At 44.2% G+C, this 15,948-nt stretch overlaps 1 protein-coding gene across 4 annotated transcripts in view; it reads right to left on the reverse strand.

Moving 5' to 3' along the window:
• Positions 1–15,948, reverse strand: part of dock11 (dedicator of cytokinesis 11) — a 57,891-nt gene that overhangs the window by 38,863 nt on the left and 3,080 nt on the right. For all 4 annotated transcript variants that reach the window (XR_011178757.1, XM_069159159.1, XM_069159158.1 and 1 more), the window contains exons 2-12: positions 11,212–11,328; positions 10,046–10,135; positions 9,173–9,255; positions 8,550–8,616; positions 7,167–7,262; positions 6,586–6,720; positions 5,306–5,489; positions 4,373–4,452; positions 3,246–3,329; positions 2,935–3,075; positions 481–753 (exon numbers count right to left, since the gene is read on the reverse strand). Coding sequence is in view for 3 of the 4 variants with exons in the window: in XM_069159159.1 (XP_069015260.1) it covers positions 481–753; positions 2,935–3,075; positions 3,246–3,329; positions 4,373–4,452; positions 5,306–5,489; positions 6,586–6,720; positions 7,167–7,262; positions 8,550–8,616; positions 9,173–9,255; positions 10,046–10,135; positions 11,212–11,328 (1,350 nt within the window). In the remaining variant the exon portion in view is untranslated. The remainder of the gene's footprint in view (positions 1–480; positions 754–2,934; positions 3,076–3,245; positions 3,330–4,372; positions 4,453–5,305; positions 5,490–6,585; positions 6,721–7,166; positions 7,263–8,549; positions 8,617–9,172; positions 9,256–10,045; positions 10,136–11,211; positions 11,329–15,948) is intronic.

A 15,948-nucleotide genomic window follows, 5' to 3' on the forward strand; every position in this document is an offset into this window, starting at 1 on the left:
GAGAACAATCTCACTAAAACTGAAACTAAAACAAACTGAACACTAAAATCAAGAACCAGGGTTGGAATCAGTTCCACATCTTCTAAACCTCAAACCCTACAGGGCGACAAATCTCTCTCTCTCTAATAAGCCCACTGGCATCAGTTTAACACACAAATCTCTGAAATGCAACACAACAAAATTCTCCAGCATTATTTAAAACAACTTGCCCATAAAGTTCCTTTTAGTAAAAAATGCGATCGTGTTTTACATTATTTTTATGATCTTGTTTTTTATCAAATCTGCCTGCATCACATCAGATTTATTATTTGCAGTTTCTGCAGTCTTGAATTTAAAAACAGTTATCCGTTTTAATTAGGAGAATCGTTGCGGGGTTTTTTTTCACACCTGGATTTGAATGAACAATTATTCCGGTGTAACACCTTTTTCTGACTCATTTCCTCAATCAGACACGCGTCTCGGTACAATCAAGTTTTCTACCTGTGTGGGGAATCGCAGCAGAGCCTCCGACACCCTCTGAAGAGCAGGCAGGACATTGCCCTTCCCCGAGTCTCCGTTCACCATCACCCCTCCTCCTCCTTCTCCTCTTCCTCCTCCTCCTCCATCAGAGTCAGATGAAGGAGAGAGTTGGGCAGAGATGTCGGTCAGCATCTCCCTGACGCACGTCGGGTTGAGGTCAACATGGAAGTCGGCCGAGATTTTGCAGCTCTTGGAGACATCGAAGAGAGCAAGGCTGATGAAGAACGGTTCCACCTGGGAGGCAGCAGAGAGTTGGTGAGATGGTGAATGGCTTCAGTTCATGATCTCCCTGGATTTACCTCCGATCACATTTCATTCCACTTTTGTTTAATCACTGGGTTAAGACTTAACCTCAGATACTCAATTTATAGGAATGCACACAATATACTGGATGACTGAGTTTCGGAGCTTGTGTTACCAAAAATGACTGCTTCATTCTCAAGCCATAATATTTGAGTAAATCTTTTCAAGCAAAATACCAAATATTTAATGATGAGCTTCACAAATACAGCATGAGTACGAGTATCGGCGGTGCAGTGGTTAGCAGTTAGCAGTGTCGCCTCCCGGCATGAAGGTTCTGGAGGTTCAGCTGCTGTCAGCTGGGCCTTTCAGTCTGCAACCTTTCTGCATGTTCTCTTTGTGCCTGTGTGTGTTTTATTTATTTTTTCCAGATCCTTTCACAGCCAGACATTCATGCTAGGTGAACCGGTGATTCGAAATTGTATGGAGGTGTGAATGCGAGTTTAAATGGTTGTGTGTCTTTCTGTGTGATGAACTTGCGACCTTTCCAGGTTGTACCCTGCCTTCGCCCCCAAAGTCAAAGCCTCCGGATAATGGATGGAGCATCTGTGAGTTTTGGACTGTTGGCTCAGCAAAATCAATTGTTCATTTGTGATGGGTATTTTTTTAACATTTTCAGACATTTTATAAACCAAAAGATTTTGAGATTGATTGATAATGAAAATATGTGTTTTGCATGGTTAAGAAACAGGTTGAACTGGAGACCAGACGTAGCTTTTAAAAGCACCAATAGTCACGTGTTCCACTGCATTAGTATGGGGTTTACTATATATAAATATGTGTAAATGTGTGGCGGATAATATTATATAAAACCTGACTTATCCTGCAATGTGCTGCTAATCTCCCTAAAACATTATCATTATAATGGATTTAAACTAAGAGGTTTAATCTGTTTAATCTGCATCTATCTGCAGCCTCAAAAACAATAAATGGTCGATGCCCAGCTTGGAAGCAAAGGTTTCCTCCACATCGGTGCCGCCCACACATTTCTGACGGACTGCTCCTTAATGCCAGGGCGGACGGTTAATGTATGATGGACAAACTCCTTCCACCCAATAAACATGAAACCTTTCTGAGACTGTGGAAGGAAAGAAAGGGAGGAAGAGGAGAAGGCAAAGAGAGTGCGTGCTGCCTCCAAACCACAAATATAATTCAGTTGATTCCTCCTCCCAGCCGGTCTAATGTAGGAGGAGGTCTAACTCAATGTTTTATGACTACAGCAATCCACTCCGACAAAGTAAGCTCTCGTATGCTTAAAACTGCTCGCTCATGCTACCAGGAGCTTCTTGGTCATCATACATTAGATGGTCTTTTTGCATAACCTGAAGTCTCTTGTTTATTTAGAGCAAAGACAGTTAAAGCTGAGGAGCTTCTAGCTTTAAAAAAATAAAAAAAAAAAGACAATTACACGACATCACTGTGATTTTGTTTCCATTTTTGTTTTCAAGGTTTATCATAAACATGATGAGATGGTATTACATCCAGATCAACTTGTGTTATCCTCTCTCGGCCTGGTTACTTCCATTGCTTCCAGCCAGGACAACATGAATTATGAAGGTGTATTATCTGGGGCAGCACTGCAGAGGGTGAAGACAGAAGGAAGATCTGTGGCGTGAAAAGCAAACCTGTGTTGTGGTTGAATATACTTAAACAAATCACAACATCGCAAGGAGAGTGTCGTCCTATTGGGTCAATATACAATTGATATCAATATTCAGTTAGCCTTTTAGGTGTGGCCTCAACCTAAATATATACATAATTGCAAATTATGAGAGATATACTATGTTAGATACAGACTTTTAACTTACACTGAGTCAGCGTGCCCTCTCATATGTTCAGGCAGGAAGTGCCAGTCAGGTAAATAAAGGTCATTAGGCTTAAAGTTTGGGATGACTCACATGGAATTAAATACATTTAATAATGACTAAAGGATAGGTTTATTCTAACTTAGTATTCTTAAGTTCTATCCTGTGGTGCGGATTTATTTTTGCACTTGTTTAACTTTTTGTTTAAATTTTTACTAGTAGTCCAAGCTGAAGCGCAGAAATCAGTGGAAGTAGTTCAACGTGCTGGAAATAAAATAATACCGCTGTGGAATTTCAGTAAATGACCTACATTGGTGAGAACACCATCGCCCTTCTCAGTAACGCAGCCCTGCAGACTGAATGCAAGGTCATGGCAGCTGACCATGATCCGCCGGCCAAAACGCTCCTCAAACGGCTTCACGTCTGGCTCGATGCCCGAGAAGTCCAGCCTCTGGATATCAGACAGGAGAGAGGAGGAGACGAGGAAGGATTGATCCGGGATGAGCAAAGAGATGTGCGCAGAAGACAGATGAGGGAGAAGGAAACGGTGTTTCAGGGAGGGAGATCAAATAGTCTGAATCAATAATGAAATAAATAAATTATAAGAAAACCAAATGTTACCTGTGTTTCAGGATCCAGAGAGAAAAGCTTTTGTCTGCCTTCATTCCTGTTGATCCTATTGAGCTGGTCCGTCTCCCTCGTATACTGCAGACGCACAGAGAGCACAGCAATTAAAGTAAAGCATGATTGTGCGTTTATTTGTTTCGGAATTTATACTATACGGTCACTTTAACGTATCGAATTTTCCCTGTTTTCTTGCAATATCGATTTGATAGTGCCTTTTACTTTTACATTATACATTTACATAAAAAAATAAAAAAATGTATGATCTGTTCTAAAAATAGCCGTGCGTATTTTTACCGTCTGAATTTACCATCACGCTTTAGAAAGACACCTATTTGTGACAACAAAGCGGCAGCTCGCACCATATCCAAAACTAATTTAGTCTGTTCACCGAGTTGCCTGTGAGATTTTCAGTAAAACAACACAAACAGAGAGGCAGACAAAGACAGATATGCAGTCCGCAGACATGACGGAAGAAAGAAGGGCATCTAATGGAGACAAACAAATCAAACCCTCGGGCAACGATAAGAGCCCTAATCCATCTCCTTCTCCTTCTCCTTCTCCTTCCTCTTCCCCTCCCCCTCCCCTCGACTCGGACTGTGCCCAGCCTGCAGACAAACTCAAGTGATCTTTTGCGAGTGAAGGGAGAAGCTGTGCCGGAGCGGCCCAGAGCGAACAGAAGGAAACGGCGGCGCAGAGCACAGAGGCCTTTGTTGTTGGCGTGGAGCTCTGGGTTCAGACACGTTAAAGCAGCACCGTCTCCGTGGGATAAACACGGATGCTCTCAGGCTGAGAAAGCTGACTCACATTCAGCCAATTCAACAAAGGAGCCGTTTTCCTCTCGCTCTGCCATCACGTACACGCTATAAACCAGGGATTCTAAAAGTGTTCAGACTAGTTTTTCGAGATACGTCTTATTGTCGTTAATTTTTTTTTAAGAGACAGTTTTTTTCCCCCCCATTTTTGTCCTTAATATCAATCTGCACAACAACAACAAAAAAATCCATTAAATAAATAATAATTCCATGAATAAACATGTCTACAACAGATTCACTTTTTTGTTTAAAATCGAAATGTTTCTACGTATTATATCTTCCAAACTCAGCAGAATGAAACCTTCTTACCTTCATGAGTTCGGTGTGTAAGTTCCTCCCCAGGCTCTCCAGCAGGCTCTCACCTTTACCTTGGCTGGTGGTGTCGTCATCTGATTGAACAAGACAATACGCGTCAACAAATGTGATCAGAACGCACGCGAATGGCCAATAAAGCTCTCCCCTCTCGGCGTTTCCCCAGCGGCTCCATTTGGTGACCGTCTGCAGGTTTGTCTTCCCTGACGGACAGACTAATATCTTCCAAATTAAAAAAAAGGTGACCTTCACTATTCTGCTGACTCACACACAATAGATGATGGACCGAGTGAACTCAAACTCTTCCGTCTTTCTGAACAACCGCCCAGTCTCTCGTCGGCATGTGGGAGATTCGTGACCGACCTTATTGGGTTTCACAGAGGGTGTATTATGTATATATTATATGAGAAAAAGGGGCCCACGGATGTTGGTGAGACTTAAACTGCATAAAACTTCTCGCATTTTTCCACAGTTCAGCAAACGCAACGAGTTTAACATTTAACTATAAAAATACAGCAGCTGATCTTCAGATTTGATTTATTTGAACCTCCACGTCTGAACGTCTTTTAGAAGAACTTGCAGCTGATATAGAAGCAGGTCTCTTCTGTCTCTGTACTGGCAGCAACTATACGCGTGATGTGAAGCCTATGTATTGTGTAAATATGCAATCAGGAAGCAATTAAAAAGCCATAACGTAGCCTTAAATTCAAGGACGTCTTGGAGTCCTTCCACTGTCAGGGAAAGAGAAAACTTTAACTCTGACTACCATTACTTCAAATGTGTTATTATTACCATTATTATTATTATCATCATCATCATCATCATCATCATAGATGAATGACTGTATAGAAGCTCATCAGTAAGACTGTAAATATTAGGTTGCCTGACAGATGCTCTGGGCACGTGTATATCCAAAATCCAGTAACTCACCCAGGACACAGTCCAGTGACTCTGCACCATTCCTGCGGTCCTGGCCGGCCTCAGTGCTGCTCTGCAGCGCCTGTTTCAGCGTGACCACCCACTCCTCCATCTCTGCTTCGCTGTCTGCAGCCAGGAAGTGACTGTAGCGGTCTTGCATCTTCAGCTCGAAGCCGTTGCGGCGCATTTTAGGGCTCTGAAAAAGACATCATTATTCCGCCTTAGACTTTTGATAGAGCTTTTGCTAGCACATCGCATCTGATGGATTCAAACCAGACTGTGCTTACTGAATCTTGTTGTGTATCCTCCTATAGGATATGTTATCTATGAAAGCTTCTGTCTGTTAGTTAAGTGGATAACATTATTGTTATTACACTGCCATTAAACACGACAAGCGTGTCAGGGAGGTGTCAAACATAAGTTAATACAACAGAATATAAAAGGAACAGTATAGAACAATTAGACAAAGAATTATAACAAGGATATAAAAATGCCAATCGATAGCAGTTTTTAAAAGCTTTTTAAAATGTATCACTGACTGAGGATCTGATGCTGAAGGAGCGTTTTCTCTGCAGTAAAAGCATGATCCCTCTTGTGTCAAGCCTGCACTGTGGGCCTTCAAACTAGATCTGAGGGGCTTCGGTAGAGAATAAAGGTTTAAAGATCTGAAATATGCAGCAAAGCCAGACAATGTAGAGATTTAAATGTAATCAATAGAATCTTAAATTGAATTCTGAAACAACTTGGGAGCCGATGTTCTTCAGCCGTGACTAAGCAGGTGCAAAACTTGGTTTGCATGTAAAACACAAGCTTTTACATTAATCCCACTTGCCAGGATGAGTCCCCTCGCTCTGCCCACTGATCTGAGCGTACGCTCATCGAGCTGAAAGCTTCCTGGCAGCTTCCTCAGTCAGGGCAGACCTGGGGGAGGTACCAGCCTGTGCCATGAGCCAGCACCAGCAGCAGCACCAACAGCAGCAGCAGCCCCTTATAATCTGCTCGAACTACACTTTCCTGCCCGACTCAACGGAATGCAGTAAATCTGTCCAATAAAAGCAGCTAAAAGCCTGCGGAGCGTGGCGAGACTAGAAAACACACCGACTTTCACGAGGGTGGGAGCTCACGCCAAGAACTGAACATTCACAGTGATCACACGAGGGAAGTGCACAGACAGTCTAATTACACATAACAACATGGTAGAGTTGGTGAAACTGAGAAAACATTGCTGCTGCTGCTGTGCATTTTGACGCTTCTGTGATTTTCTTTTCAAACCCCAGCTGTGCTGCGTGTACCTGAATGACATCTATGCAGGAGTCCAGGTAGATGGATCCTTTGGTTTCCTTGCAGTTCTTCTCATCCTTGTAAGAGTTGAGGATGTAGGAGCCATCAGGGAGCTGAGACAGGTAGAAGAACCTCCTTTTGAACACCTGTAACTCACAGCAACAGAGAGCAAGTCAGGGAGATTCATACCTAGCAGCTTGTAAGGACTCAAAAACAGAGAAATACAGTAGGACGTGTGCATTTTAAACACTTCTGGTGCGGCCTAAGTGTGTGTTGATTTGATTTAAATTTCCTTTCCTTCGTTTATTATTCATCATTTATGCGTCTTGTTTGTTTTTATATTTATAACACTTTTTTCACAGCAATTATTGCCAGTGCAGTAAATGCTGCTGTTAGTGTGGCTGCAGAAGCGTATGTAAACATTCTTAATTATAATGGGGAGGAATAGTGTAGTTTTGATGTCGTATTATCCACCAGGAGGACCGACAGTTCCTGCCTCCTTGCGGTTTGGTCCCTGCACGGTGTTGCTGTTGTTTCATTTGTTGCCGTTATGCTGTACGAAGAAAACACAGGAGGTCTGGTGGTGACTCACCCTCATGGAGACAGACAGACTACTGTTGATGTTGGCTTTCTGAAGCCAGCCCTGCTTCATGATGCCCCCCCTCTGGGAGCACAGCGACGCCGTGTCCTGACAGACACAAACACAAAAAACGGGGAATCGGTCAAGGCGGGCCTCATTACGCTGCTTTGTTCAGGTTGAAGCTGCTCGCATATTAAACATTTGCTGTGCGTGAGGGCAACTTAAAGCTCCTGTCATCATTTACAGCATTTAGTGCCATGAAACATGTCCACACCCACACACACACACACACACACACACACACCTTTCTGTGAGTAATGCATCCCGCCTCTTGAAGGAATTCAAAGCACAGAGCAGCCTAATTAACTTAATTAATGGCACATGACACACACATATCATAGCACGGAGTGAAAAGGCTATTGCTGTGTAGAGGTGTGGGAGATTTCTTGTGTGTGTAAGTGTGTGTGTGTGCACAACTGAGATGAGCCTGATCACACTGAAGTGCTGTTTTGTCCTGTGTGTGTCGTGTCATGCTTCCTCCTCTCCGTCCCTCTCCAGCTTCTCCCCGTAATCTCATTGGCTGCTGTCCGCCTGCCGCTCGCTCATGTCCATACGTATAATCGCATGGCTACACCCTGCACATACAGTATGAAGTTGGTATTGTCACCTGTAACCCAATGTCCCTGACTGCATTATTACCGATTCGGCGTTGCAGCCGTGTCGAGGGTTACGTAAAGGACATATAAAAGCAAACATTTGTACAGGCAGTACAAACGGTGCTGCCCGCCTCATCTCAGCCACACATGGTAAAGCAGAGCTAATGGAACAGAAGCACGGTCTGTCGTGGGACGTAATAGAGCCATCTCCTTTCTGCCCTCCCATCCTGTCGGCAGAGCAGCATTTATTTTCCTTCAATTAAACCCTTTTCTTGGTCTAAGTTTATCTGCATCTGGCCTGAGAGGAGGAGGAGGAGGGGGAGGAGGAGGAGGACGAGGAGGAAAAGGAGGTAGAGGAGGATCGATGAGAGCTATCTATAGAACATATAAGGCTTCTGGTTTCACTTGGTCTCTGAGGGGTCACATGGCCGGGTTGGACCAGTCACCAGGGCTCTTCTTCACAGCACAATTCCACTGCAGACACACAATATCTTTGCTTGTGTTTTCAGGATAATCCAGCTTGTTGATTGAGCATTTCCTGTAGCTCCGGGACTCAAAACAATGAATGTAATCATTTTTAATTTATAAACAAGAATTATACAACATCGCTAAAAGCCATGCATTTACACACAAAGTGCAATCTGTCCACTACGGGCCTGCCGAGTCAGCAGCGGGTCACTCATCCTCACTGCGCTGAGCAATGTGTGCGATCTACCGACGCTCGGCTTCCTCTGCTCACCTCGTCTTTGGCGTCCTCATCGACCTCGAACACGTGAGCAGGCAGCTTGTCTGTCTTCAGGCCTTTGCTTTAAAAAGAACAGAGAAAGAGGGTCAATAAATAAACCTGCCCCCCCCCACTGTACTTGACATGGTTGACCTTTTACTGGAGGTCAACTATGTCACTTTAATATCTGGTTTCTTGGACTCTGTACTGCTGCTAAAACATTCAACAAATCACTGCAGCAAACTGGCAGTTTTTGCATCAGTTTTTTCTGAAATTATGATATTTGTTGAATGTTATTACACAGAATGTTTCTCCAGTTGTTGGTTGCAGCGATACAAAAACAAAACATTCCCTAGGTATAAGCTTCATCACAATAAACTATGAACTCACGACATCTGGGCTGCACCTGTTGTGTAGCGAAACATTCCCTCTCTGCTGCAGAAGCATTAACATACAGTAATTTGCTGTAGGTCGTTGTCCAGCCGATTTAACGACAACAGAGTAAATCCCTTGAACATGTTACACACTTGGCAGTACAGAGCAGACAAACTCTAAGCCCGACCCTCAACATTTTTTTTTTTTTCCCCCACATATCCAATCTACAGTTTTCATTTCTTGTTTCTCCTCATGGTCCTTACCTTGGCAACATGCGGAAGTCACCAGAGTAAGCCTCGTACTTGTAGTTGATTACATGCCAGTCGGTGTTGTACATCTTGATGCACTGCCAAACAGGTCAACACAGAGAGCTGGATTACACCTTCATGCCGCGCCAAGAAAGAGAAGTAGCCATGCACACAGTTCTTGCCATTGACTGACGACAGAGCAGCCAGTTCCCTAATTTGGGGAGAAAATTTCTGCTTATATATTTATGAACTGAAAATAAGTCTGCAAAGTAGGAGAAGAAATCTTCACCCTGGCTGCGACTTCTAGTTGGTGTTACTCGAGATGGTTTTCATTACTCGCATTACTTTGTTATTCAGCGCGGAGCTGCGAGTAGAAACTCTCACTGAATGGATCTTTGTTCGGTAAATGCTGAGTGTGCCTGGGTCTGTTATAACAATCCCTCCGACAGTTGTTTCCATGCTATGTCGCAGTCATGAGAGCTGGCTGATGAACACGGATTTAGAGGCCGGTGGAGCAGCAGAGTACCTCCACATCATGCCAGAAATGTTCGTTTTTTCTCTGCTAATGCAGCGTTGCACCACTACAGCATGTGTTTACTGCTGGACTGAGAATACTGCGTTTCTTTATGAGCTTCAAGTGAACACATTAGGCTCAAAATCATGAAGGCTGGTGTGAAATCATCAAGAAATCCTCTTTTGTGTTTGTTAAAAGATGAATTTAGACTTTAAAACGTTCTGCTTTTCGTAGAGCAGGCTGTTATCAGTAAGAGGAAGTACTATGTCATCTACGAATGCATTAGTTTAATTTTTATACTTCAAATCTCCTTTTAGAAAGCGCAAGATGTCGTTGTTATAAGTCGTCCACATGGGTCTGCTGGGTTCCTGTACCTCCTTGGCGAACAGACTCCTGGCCTCCCGCTCGGCATTCTGGGGCACCGAGGGAACAACAGTCCTCCTCTGCCGGGAGATCTGAGATTCCTGCACGAATGCAAACACAGCGAGACCCAAAAAAGTGAGACACGTGATGAGCCCGTGCACATGGACTGTTTGATAATGATGGGTCCTTATCGATCTCATCAAATGGTAGCACAGCAGCAAACACGAGGACAGAGAAAGGGAATAGGAAGCAGACAGAGGGAGTCTGAGAGAAAACAGATGAGTGTCAACAAATTCTCTCAGGACGGAGAAAACAAACGTAGACGCGAAGCCACTAAACAGAACCACATGTGTCTGAAGCAGCGCCAATAAATCCAGAGCGGAGCTACCTGGCTGGGTTGCGTTTGATGGGTCAGGCCCCCGGACTGACCCATAAATAACTGAGCCCGGTGTGCTGCGGATGAGCAGTGATTAATGATGGGAAAACCTTCTTGAGAAAGGGATATTTTGCAGCTATTTGTTCCCGTTTGACTCAGATGGAAAGAAGCCGCTGACCTGGCGGTTTACTGCGGAGATCTCGGCATTTGTATCGCACGTACAAACTAAAGGTTGTGGTCACAGGAGACAGCTTAAAGAATGAATGTGGATCCGCTCATTTAGTACGAGTCCAAATAAGATGTTTTTTTTCAGGTTTACGATGGGAATTTTTTTTTTTTTTAAAAATCATTGTTTTATACACAGAAGGTTGATTTTGATGTTAATAATTTCAAACTTTATTTAAAAGAAAGTATATTACAGACAACGTGGGTCTTCCTTTGTTTCACTCCTTCATTTTCTGGCACAATGTTATCATAACTGTTAAATTAGGACTGGGCAATATATCAATACTCTGTCAATATTCCCATATGAGACTAGGTATTTTCTTCAATGATCGAAAAAATGATATTGTGATGTGACATAAGTGGTTTTAAAGGCCACATTACAGTAAAGTGATGCAACTTTCTGAACTTATTAGAGTGTTCCTGCAGTTCTACAATTTGCCTTCACACAGCCATTATATGCACATTACTGATGATTATGTATCCAAAATGTAATTACAGGTGTTCCTACAATATTGTTGCAATATAAAAAATTATGATATGTGCTCAAAAATACAGCGGTCAGATGATGGGACTCACCGAGACATCATCAACAGGGCAGAGCAGCAGGTCCCGGTGCGGGTCACTGTGGATCTGGGCCTTCCTCTGAAACACCACAGTCTCGTAGTCGAGCGGTTCGATGATTTTCGGCTGCTCCTGAGAGGAAGAAGATGGAAAGCGTTCAAACACGCGTCATTTCAGCGAAACAAAAGATTTCTTTTGCTCACGTTCAGATTTTTTTTTTTGTCTTTACTGCGGCTCTGGCAAGCTCCGCGCACTTCCGCTATTTCAAAGCATTCAACAAGTGTTCGCCAAACATGTGAGAGCAGAGCCACGGGAGATCAGAGTTCAGACCGCAAAGTTCAGAGGTGCTGAGAAACGGCGGCTCGGGGAGTTATGGGTGGGTGGAAAAAAACAAACAAAACAAAAAAAAAAGGCAAAAGATGACGAAAGGAAAGAAACTGACAATAAATTCATGAGCAAAAGCAAAAATGAAAAAAAAATAATAATAATAATTCACTGAAGTTAAATGATGTAACTTTAAAAAAATAAATAAAGCCTGGCAGAGACGAATGTAAAATCTGAAACGGCTAAACATCATAACTTCCTGCTTTGAGTTTCATAGAGAAGTGGGTGATATGAAATCGGCCTCCCCCATTATGTCTTAAAAGAGCCCTGCGGGCTTAAAACCGACCCTTCCACAACTAGGTCAAGATGCGATCGCGAGTGTGAACCTTAAACCCACTTGGGAAGATTCAAAATTAATTCCAAGAAAGTGCCTCTGTAAGCTCGAGCTGAGCAGAGGAAATGGGGATGAATAGCTTAGCCAATAAGCCTCGGCGGAGCGACACCGAAGCCGTTTGGGCTCGAGCGGGAGGAAATCGGACTGTATGGATTTGATCGGCTTCTGTGCCACACGAGTGGGTCACTGCCCCAGAGTCTGATGCATGGTGGGTAGATGACGCGCTGCTGAGTGAACAAGCAGAGACAGATTGACCGCTCCCTCTCTCTCTCTCTCTCTCTCCACAGCTGGGAGAGAAGGAGTGAGTGATTTTCCACCTTGTGCTGCGTGGTGTTTCCATTCATGTGTCGTGCAGCTGAGATGTGGAGCTTTGTGTTTTGCTGTTGCACCGCCGGACGAGTGGGCAGAGTGAGAAAACCAGAGAGGCAGTAGTTTGACTGCTGCTGCTGCTTCCCCCTACTTTAAAACTATCATTAGCAATGTTTGCATATGTAATTCAAACCTCTTGTATAGGTTGAGGTCTTTGGAAATATCCAGCTTTACAGGATTTGCCCCCCCCCCCCCCCCCCAAGAACATATTTTCTAAATCTGCTTGATTTGGAGGGGGGGGGGGGGGCGACATATTTGCAACCAAGTTCAGAGACTTTAAGAAGATTTAAGGCTGAAAATAAATACAATAATAATATTGTATTCCACAATAACAGCATTATGTAGAGTATTCACGAGGATACTCACCGAATATATATATATATATATATATATATATATATTCGGTCAGACTCGTGCAAGTCATCGTGCGCATCACTTCATGCCCATTCCATCAAATGTCAGCCCAAACCAAGTTCTGTGGATTTGAACAATGTTTGGCTGCATGGGATGAGTTCAGTTATGTTTGAGGGGTTAAAGTCGTTTCCTTGAATATGCTGGTATCTGTGCACAACCCAGTAAAGAACAGAAAGTCCTCCCTTTCAAAGTTCTCCAACCCGTAATTTGGCCGGTGAAATAAGCTGGTTTCGTGAACATGTTCTCCGCAGATTTTTCCACCAGACCCCGACTTTCTCGGCTGTCCGCATAAACCCTCCGTCTCGCATTTTTTTTTCGAACCGCTAATCTAAATAAAAACTTCCAGACCCCGATGGTACTTTGTGAAATGTGAATTTGGAGTATTTTTCCGATTTCTCTGCACAATGTGGCATCGCCGCTGTATCCTTTTTTTTTTTTTTTTCTTTTCTCCAAACACAGACCCGCAGCTCATTGGACAAACCAGCAGCAAAAACACAACACCTACGAGTCTGTCGAAGCCATTACACATATCTGTGCCCGCCTACTGCACCCGACGCAGCGGCTCTGCTTCCTGTCATGTGCAACGAGTCGGAGCACGCAGCGCCCCACGTTACAGGGGGGAGAGAGAGAAGGGGGAGAGGAAGCGGAGGGGGGGAGGAGGGGGAGAGGGGGGGAACGAATGAGAGCAAGTTCTGCTTTCACAAAAGAAAGAAGCTGAAAGAATCGCAAGTCCACAGTCTCGCGGATTGAGACACGGCAAAGACGCCCAGAACCACCGCGAGGATGTGACCCAACGCCAGGGTGTGGTCATGTAGTGACAGCCATCAAAGTCACTTTCCCCATCTCAGCTGCGTCTCACACTTTCGTTCCTCCGCCGTCAGTCTGGCTGGAGAAGAACGAACGCTCACAGCGCCGGTCACCGAGTACCAAACTGCCAGTCGGCCCTCCAGACGACGACGAAGACGACGACGAGGACTTTTTCTTTTTTTTCGCAAATTTTGCGTTCCCAGATGTCTCAAAATATGTGCCTCACTCGCCACTCCAAAACGGCCGAGTCGCTCCAATCACACCGGCTCGGGAAGCTCACACTTTACACATACACACACACACACACACACTTTATATACACACACACACGCTGGCATGCAAGTCGCATACAGCACAAAACGGCCTCGCTGTCCCGCAGCTGACCCCGACTAAATGCTCCAATCTGTGTGGAAATGAGCTGCACAGACACACAGCGGCTCATCTGAGTGAGAACAGGAGCCAAAGCAGGCCTCTTTTATCCTTCTATCACTCTCTGATCCCCCCCCCCCAAAAAAAATACAAAAAAATAAAATAAAACACACAGCTCCCTGCCGCACTCTCGTCTTTATATAAACAGTACGGATATGTGCAGGATTTACAGTAAATATCAGATTTGAAGCAAATTACACATCGTGTTGTCGTCCAATGAAACCTGCGTATCCCCGGAGGAAAAAAAAAAAACCCGCTAACTTGCCATTAAAACGAGAAAAACACCTTGGCCAGTGTCTGACCCTCCTCCGCCTCCATAAATAGGCAGCATTTATATTTAGCAGTGTCAACAACAACAACAAAAACAGAGGGGAAAACAAAAGGTTTGGATTTAAAGCAACAAACTTACAAAGATTTCCGATTTGTTTTCTCTTTGGTGACCCCTCTGGTGATGAGCAGCCACTGCAGCCGAGATCCGTCTCGCCGGCGTCACGTTGTTTCCGTTTCTTTGGATTTGCTGTTAAATTTGAAGTTTCGTCGTTTCATCATCGTTCAAACGGTTCAAATTAGCCGTCATCGCAACCACCGGGGATAAACAGAAGCCTCCTTCTTCTTAACGCGCCGCGTCAAACTCAAAGCGAGTTAAAAGAGCGAGCCGGTCGCACCGCTGGTGATTTTGAAGGAAAACATTTCATTACACACCAAAGAAACTGTACGCCGCTTTAGACTTGACTGACCTGACGTCATCTGTTTTTGTCTTCCGTTCCCTGTCAGGACTTTGTACTAAAAAATGAAATAATATAACACGGCTCACTGATTACATGGTGCTAATCTTGACAGCATTACAGGACTCTATTTTTTTTTCATTTTTTTTCCTTCACGGTTACCGAAATGAATCTTTTTCACAGCACATATTGTGACACGCAGCGGCAGTAAGAGCACGAGTGGAACTGTTGACGTCAAGGAGGCTCCACTTCACCGTCCGCCGCAGCAGTCAATCAATCATGTTTATCAGCCGTGTCTGACAGGTCTGCTGCTTTCCCTCCATGTTTCAAGTTTCTCCCTCCTTCGCCCTCGTAGAGAAACCCCTCGCAAGCAATTACAGTTTCCTTAATTTGATTATCCCGCTGCTTTTCTCAATTCAACAAACGGTACATCGTTTCTGCCGCTTGGGTTTTTTTGTTTTTGTTTTTCCTCCGTTGGAACAAAAATGGGAGTTTGACGACGTGATGAAGCCGCGCTGGGACTATGCGGGTAAACGGTTGCCGCTGCCGATGAGATTGGATCTTTTATCTTGGCATTTAGCGACGGCTCATTTCTCCCGCTGCCCTGCGGTTGCCCTCCCAGCGGGTTCTCGCGTTGCGGCCAGCTCTCCTGCCTCCCTCGCCGGTAACGCCGCGCGTAGTAATAAATGGCATTTATTCACTCGGAGAATTAGGAGCGCTGATCCGCGCCGCGGAAAGGAAATGGGAGATTTGCTGCGGTTCGCCGGCCCGTCGGGGCGGTTAACGGCTCCGGCGGAGGAGGCGACGAAGGATGGGGTGCCGTTGGCGTGGCGACGGACCCGATTTAAACATTGTTGGGAGTATTTGGGGTAACGCAAGTACGCAGCTCGGCAAAATATAGAACACGGGGTTTTTGGACGTTTACGTGCGAAAGAGTTGCATATTCATAATGTTCAAATGTTTGCGCAAAATCAATGCAAGTCAGCATTGGCTGGTGAGCAGAGACGGATTTTGGTGCCAGAAAAGTTCAATTATTAATGTGTTGGCCGATAATCCTTTTCTTCGTGTGTACAAAAACACACACACACACTTTTTGCTGATCCCTAAAATATGGCTATCAAACCCTTTTAAGACGTGTGTTGTAATGGAGGCAGGATATTTATTTGTCCACACTGAAACAATAAACTTTACTGCAAATTGAATGCTTATAAATCCCTATTAAAAAAAATAATAAATAAATAAATAAAAAACAAATTCTTTCGTATCTGCCAACATATGAATTTGATATGT

This window comes from Embiotoca jacksoni, unplaced genomic scaffold (genome assembly GCF_022577435.1).
Source record: "Embiotoca jacksoni isolate LCO1_2020_lvr unplaced genomic scaffold, fEmbJac1.0.p SCAF_24, whole genome shotgun sequence".
In the NCBI taxonomy this organism is placed as follows: domain Eukaryota; kingdom Metazoa; phylum Chordata; class Actinopteri; family Embiotocidae; genus Embiotoca; species Embiotoca jacksoni.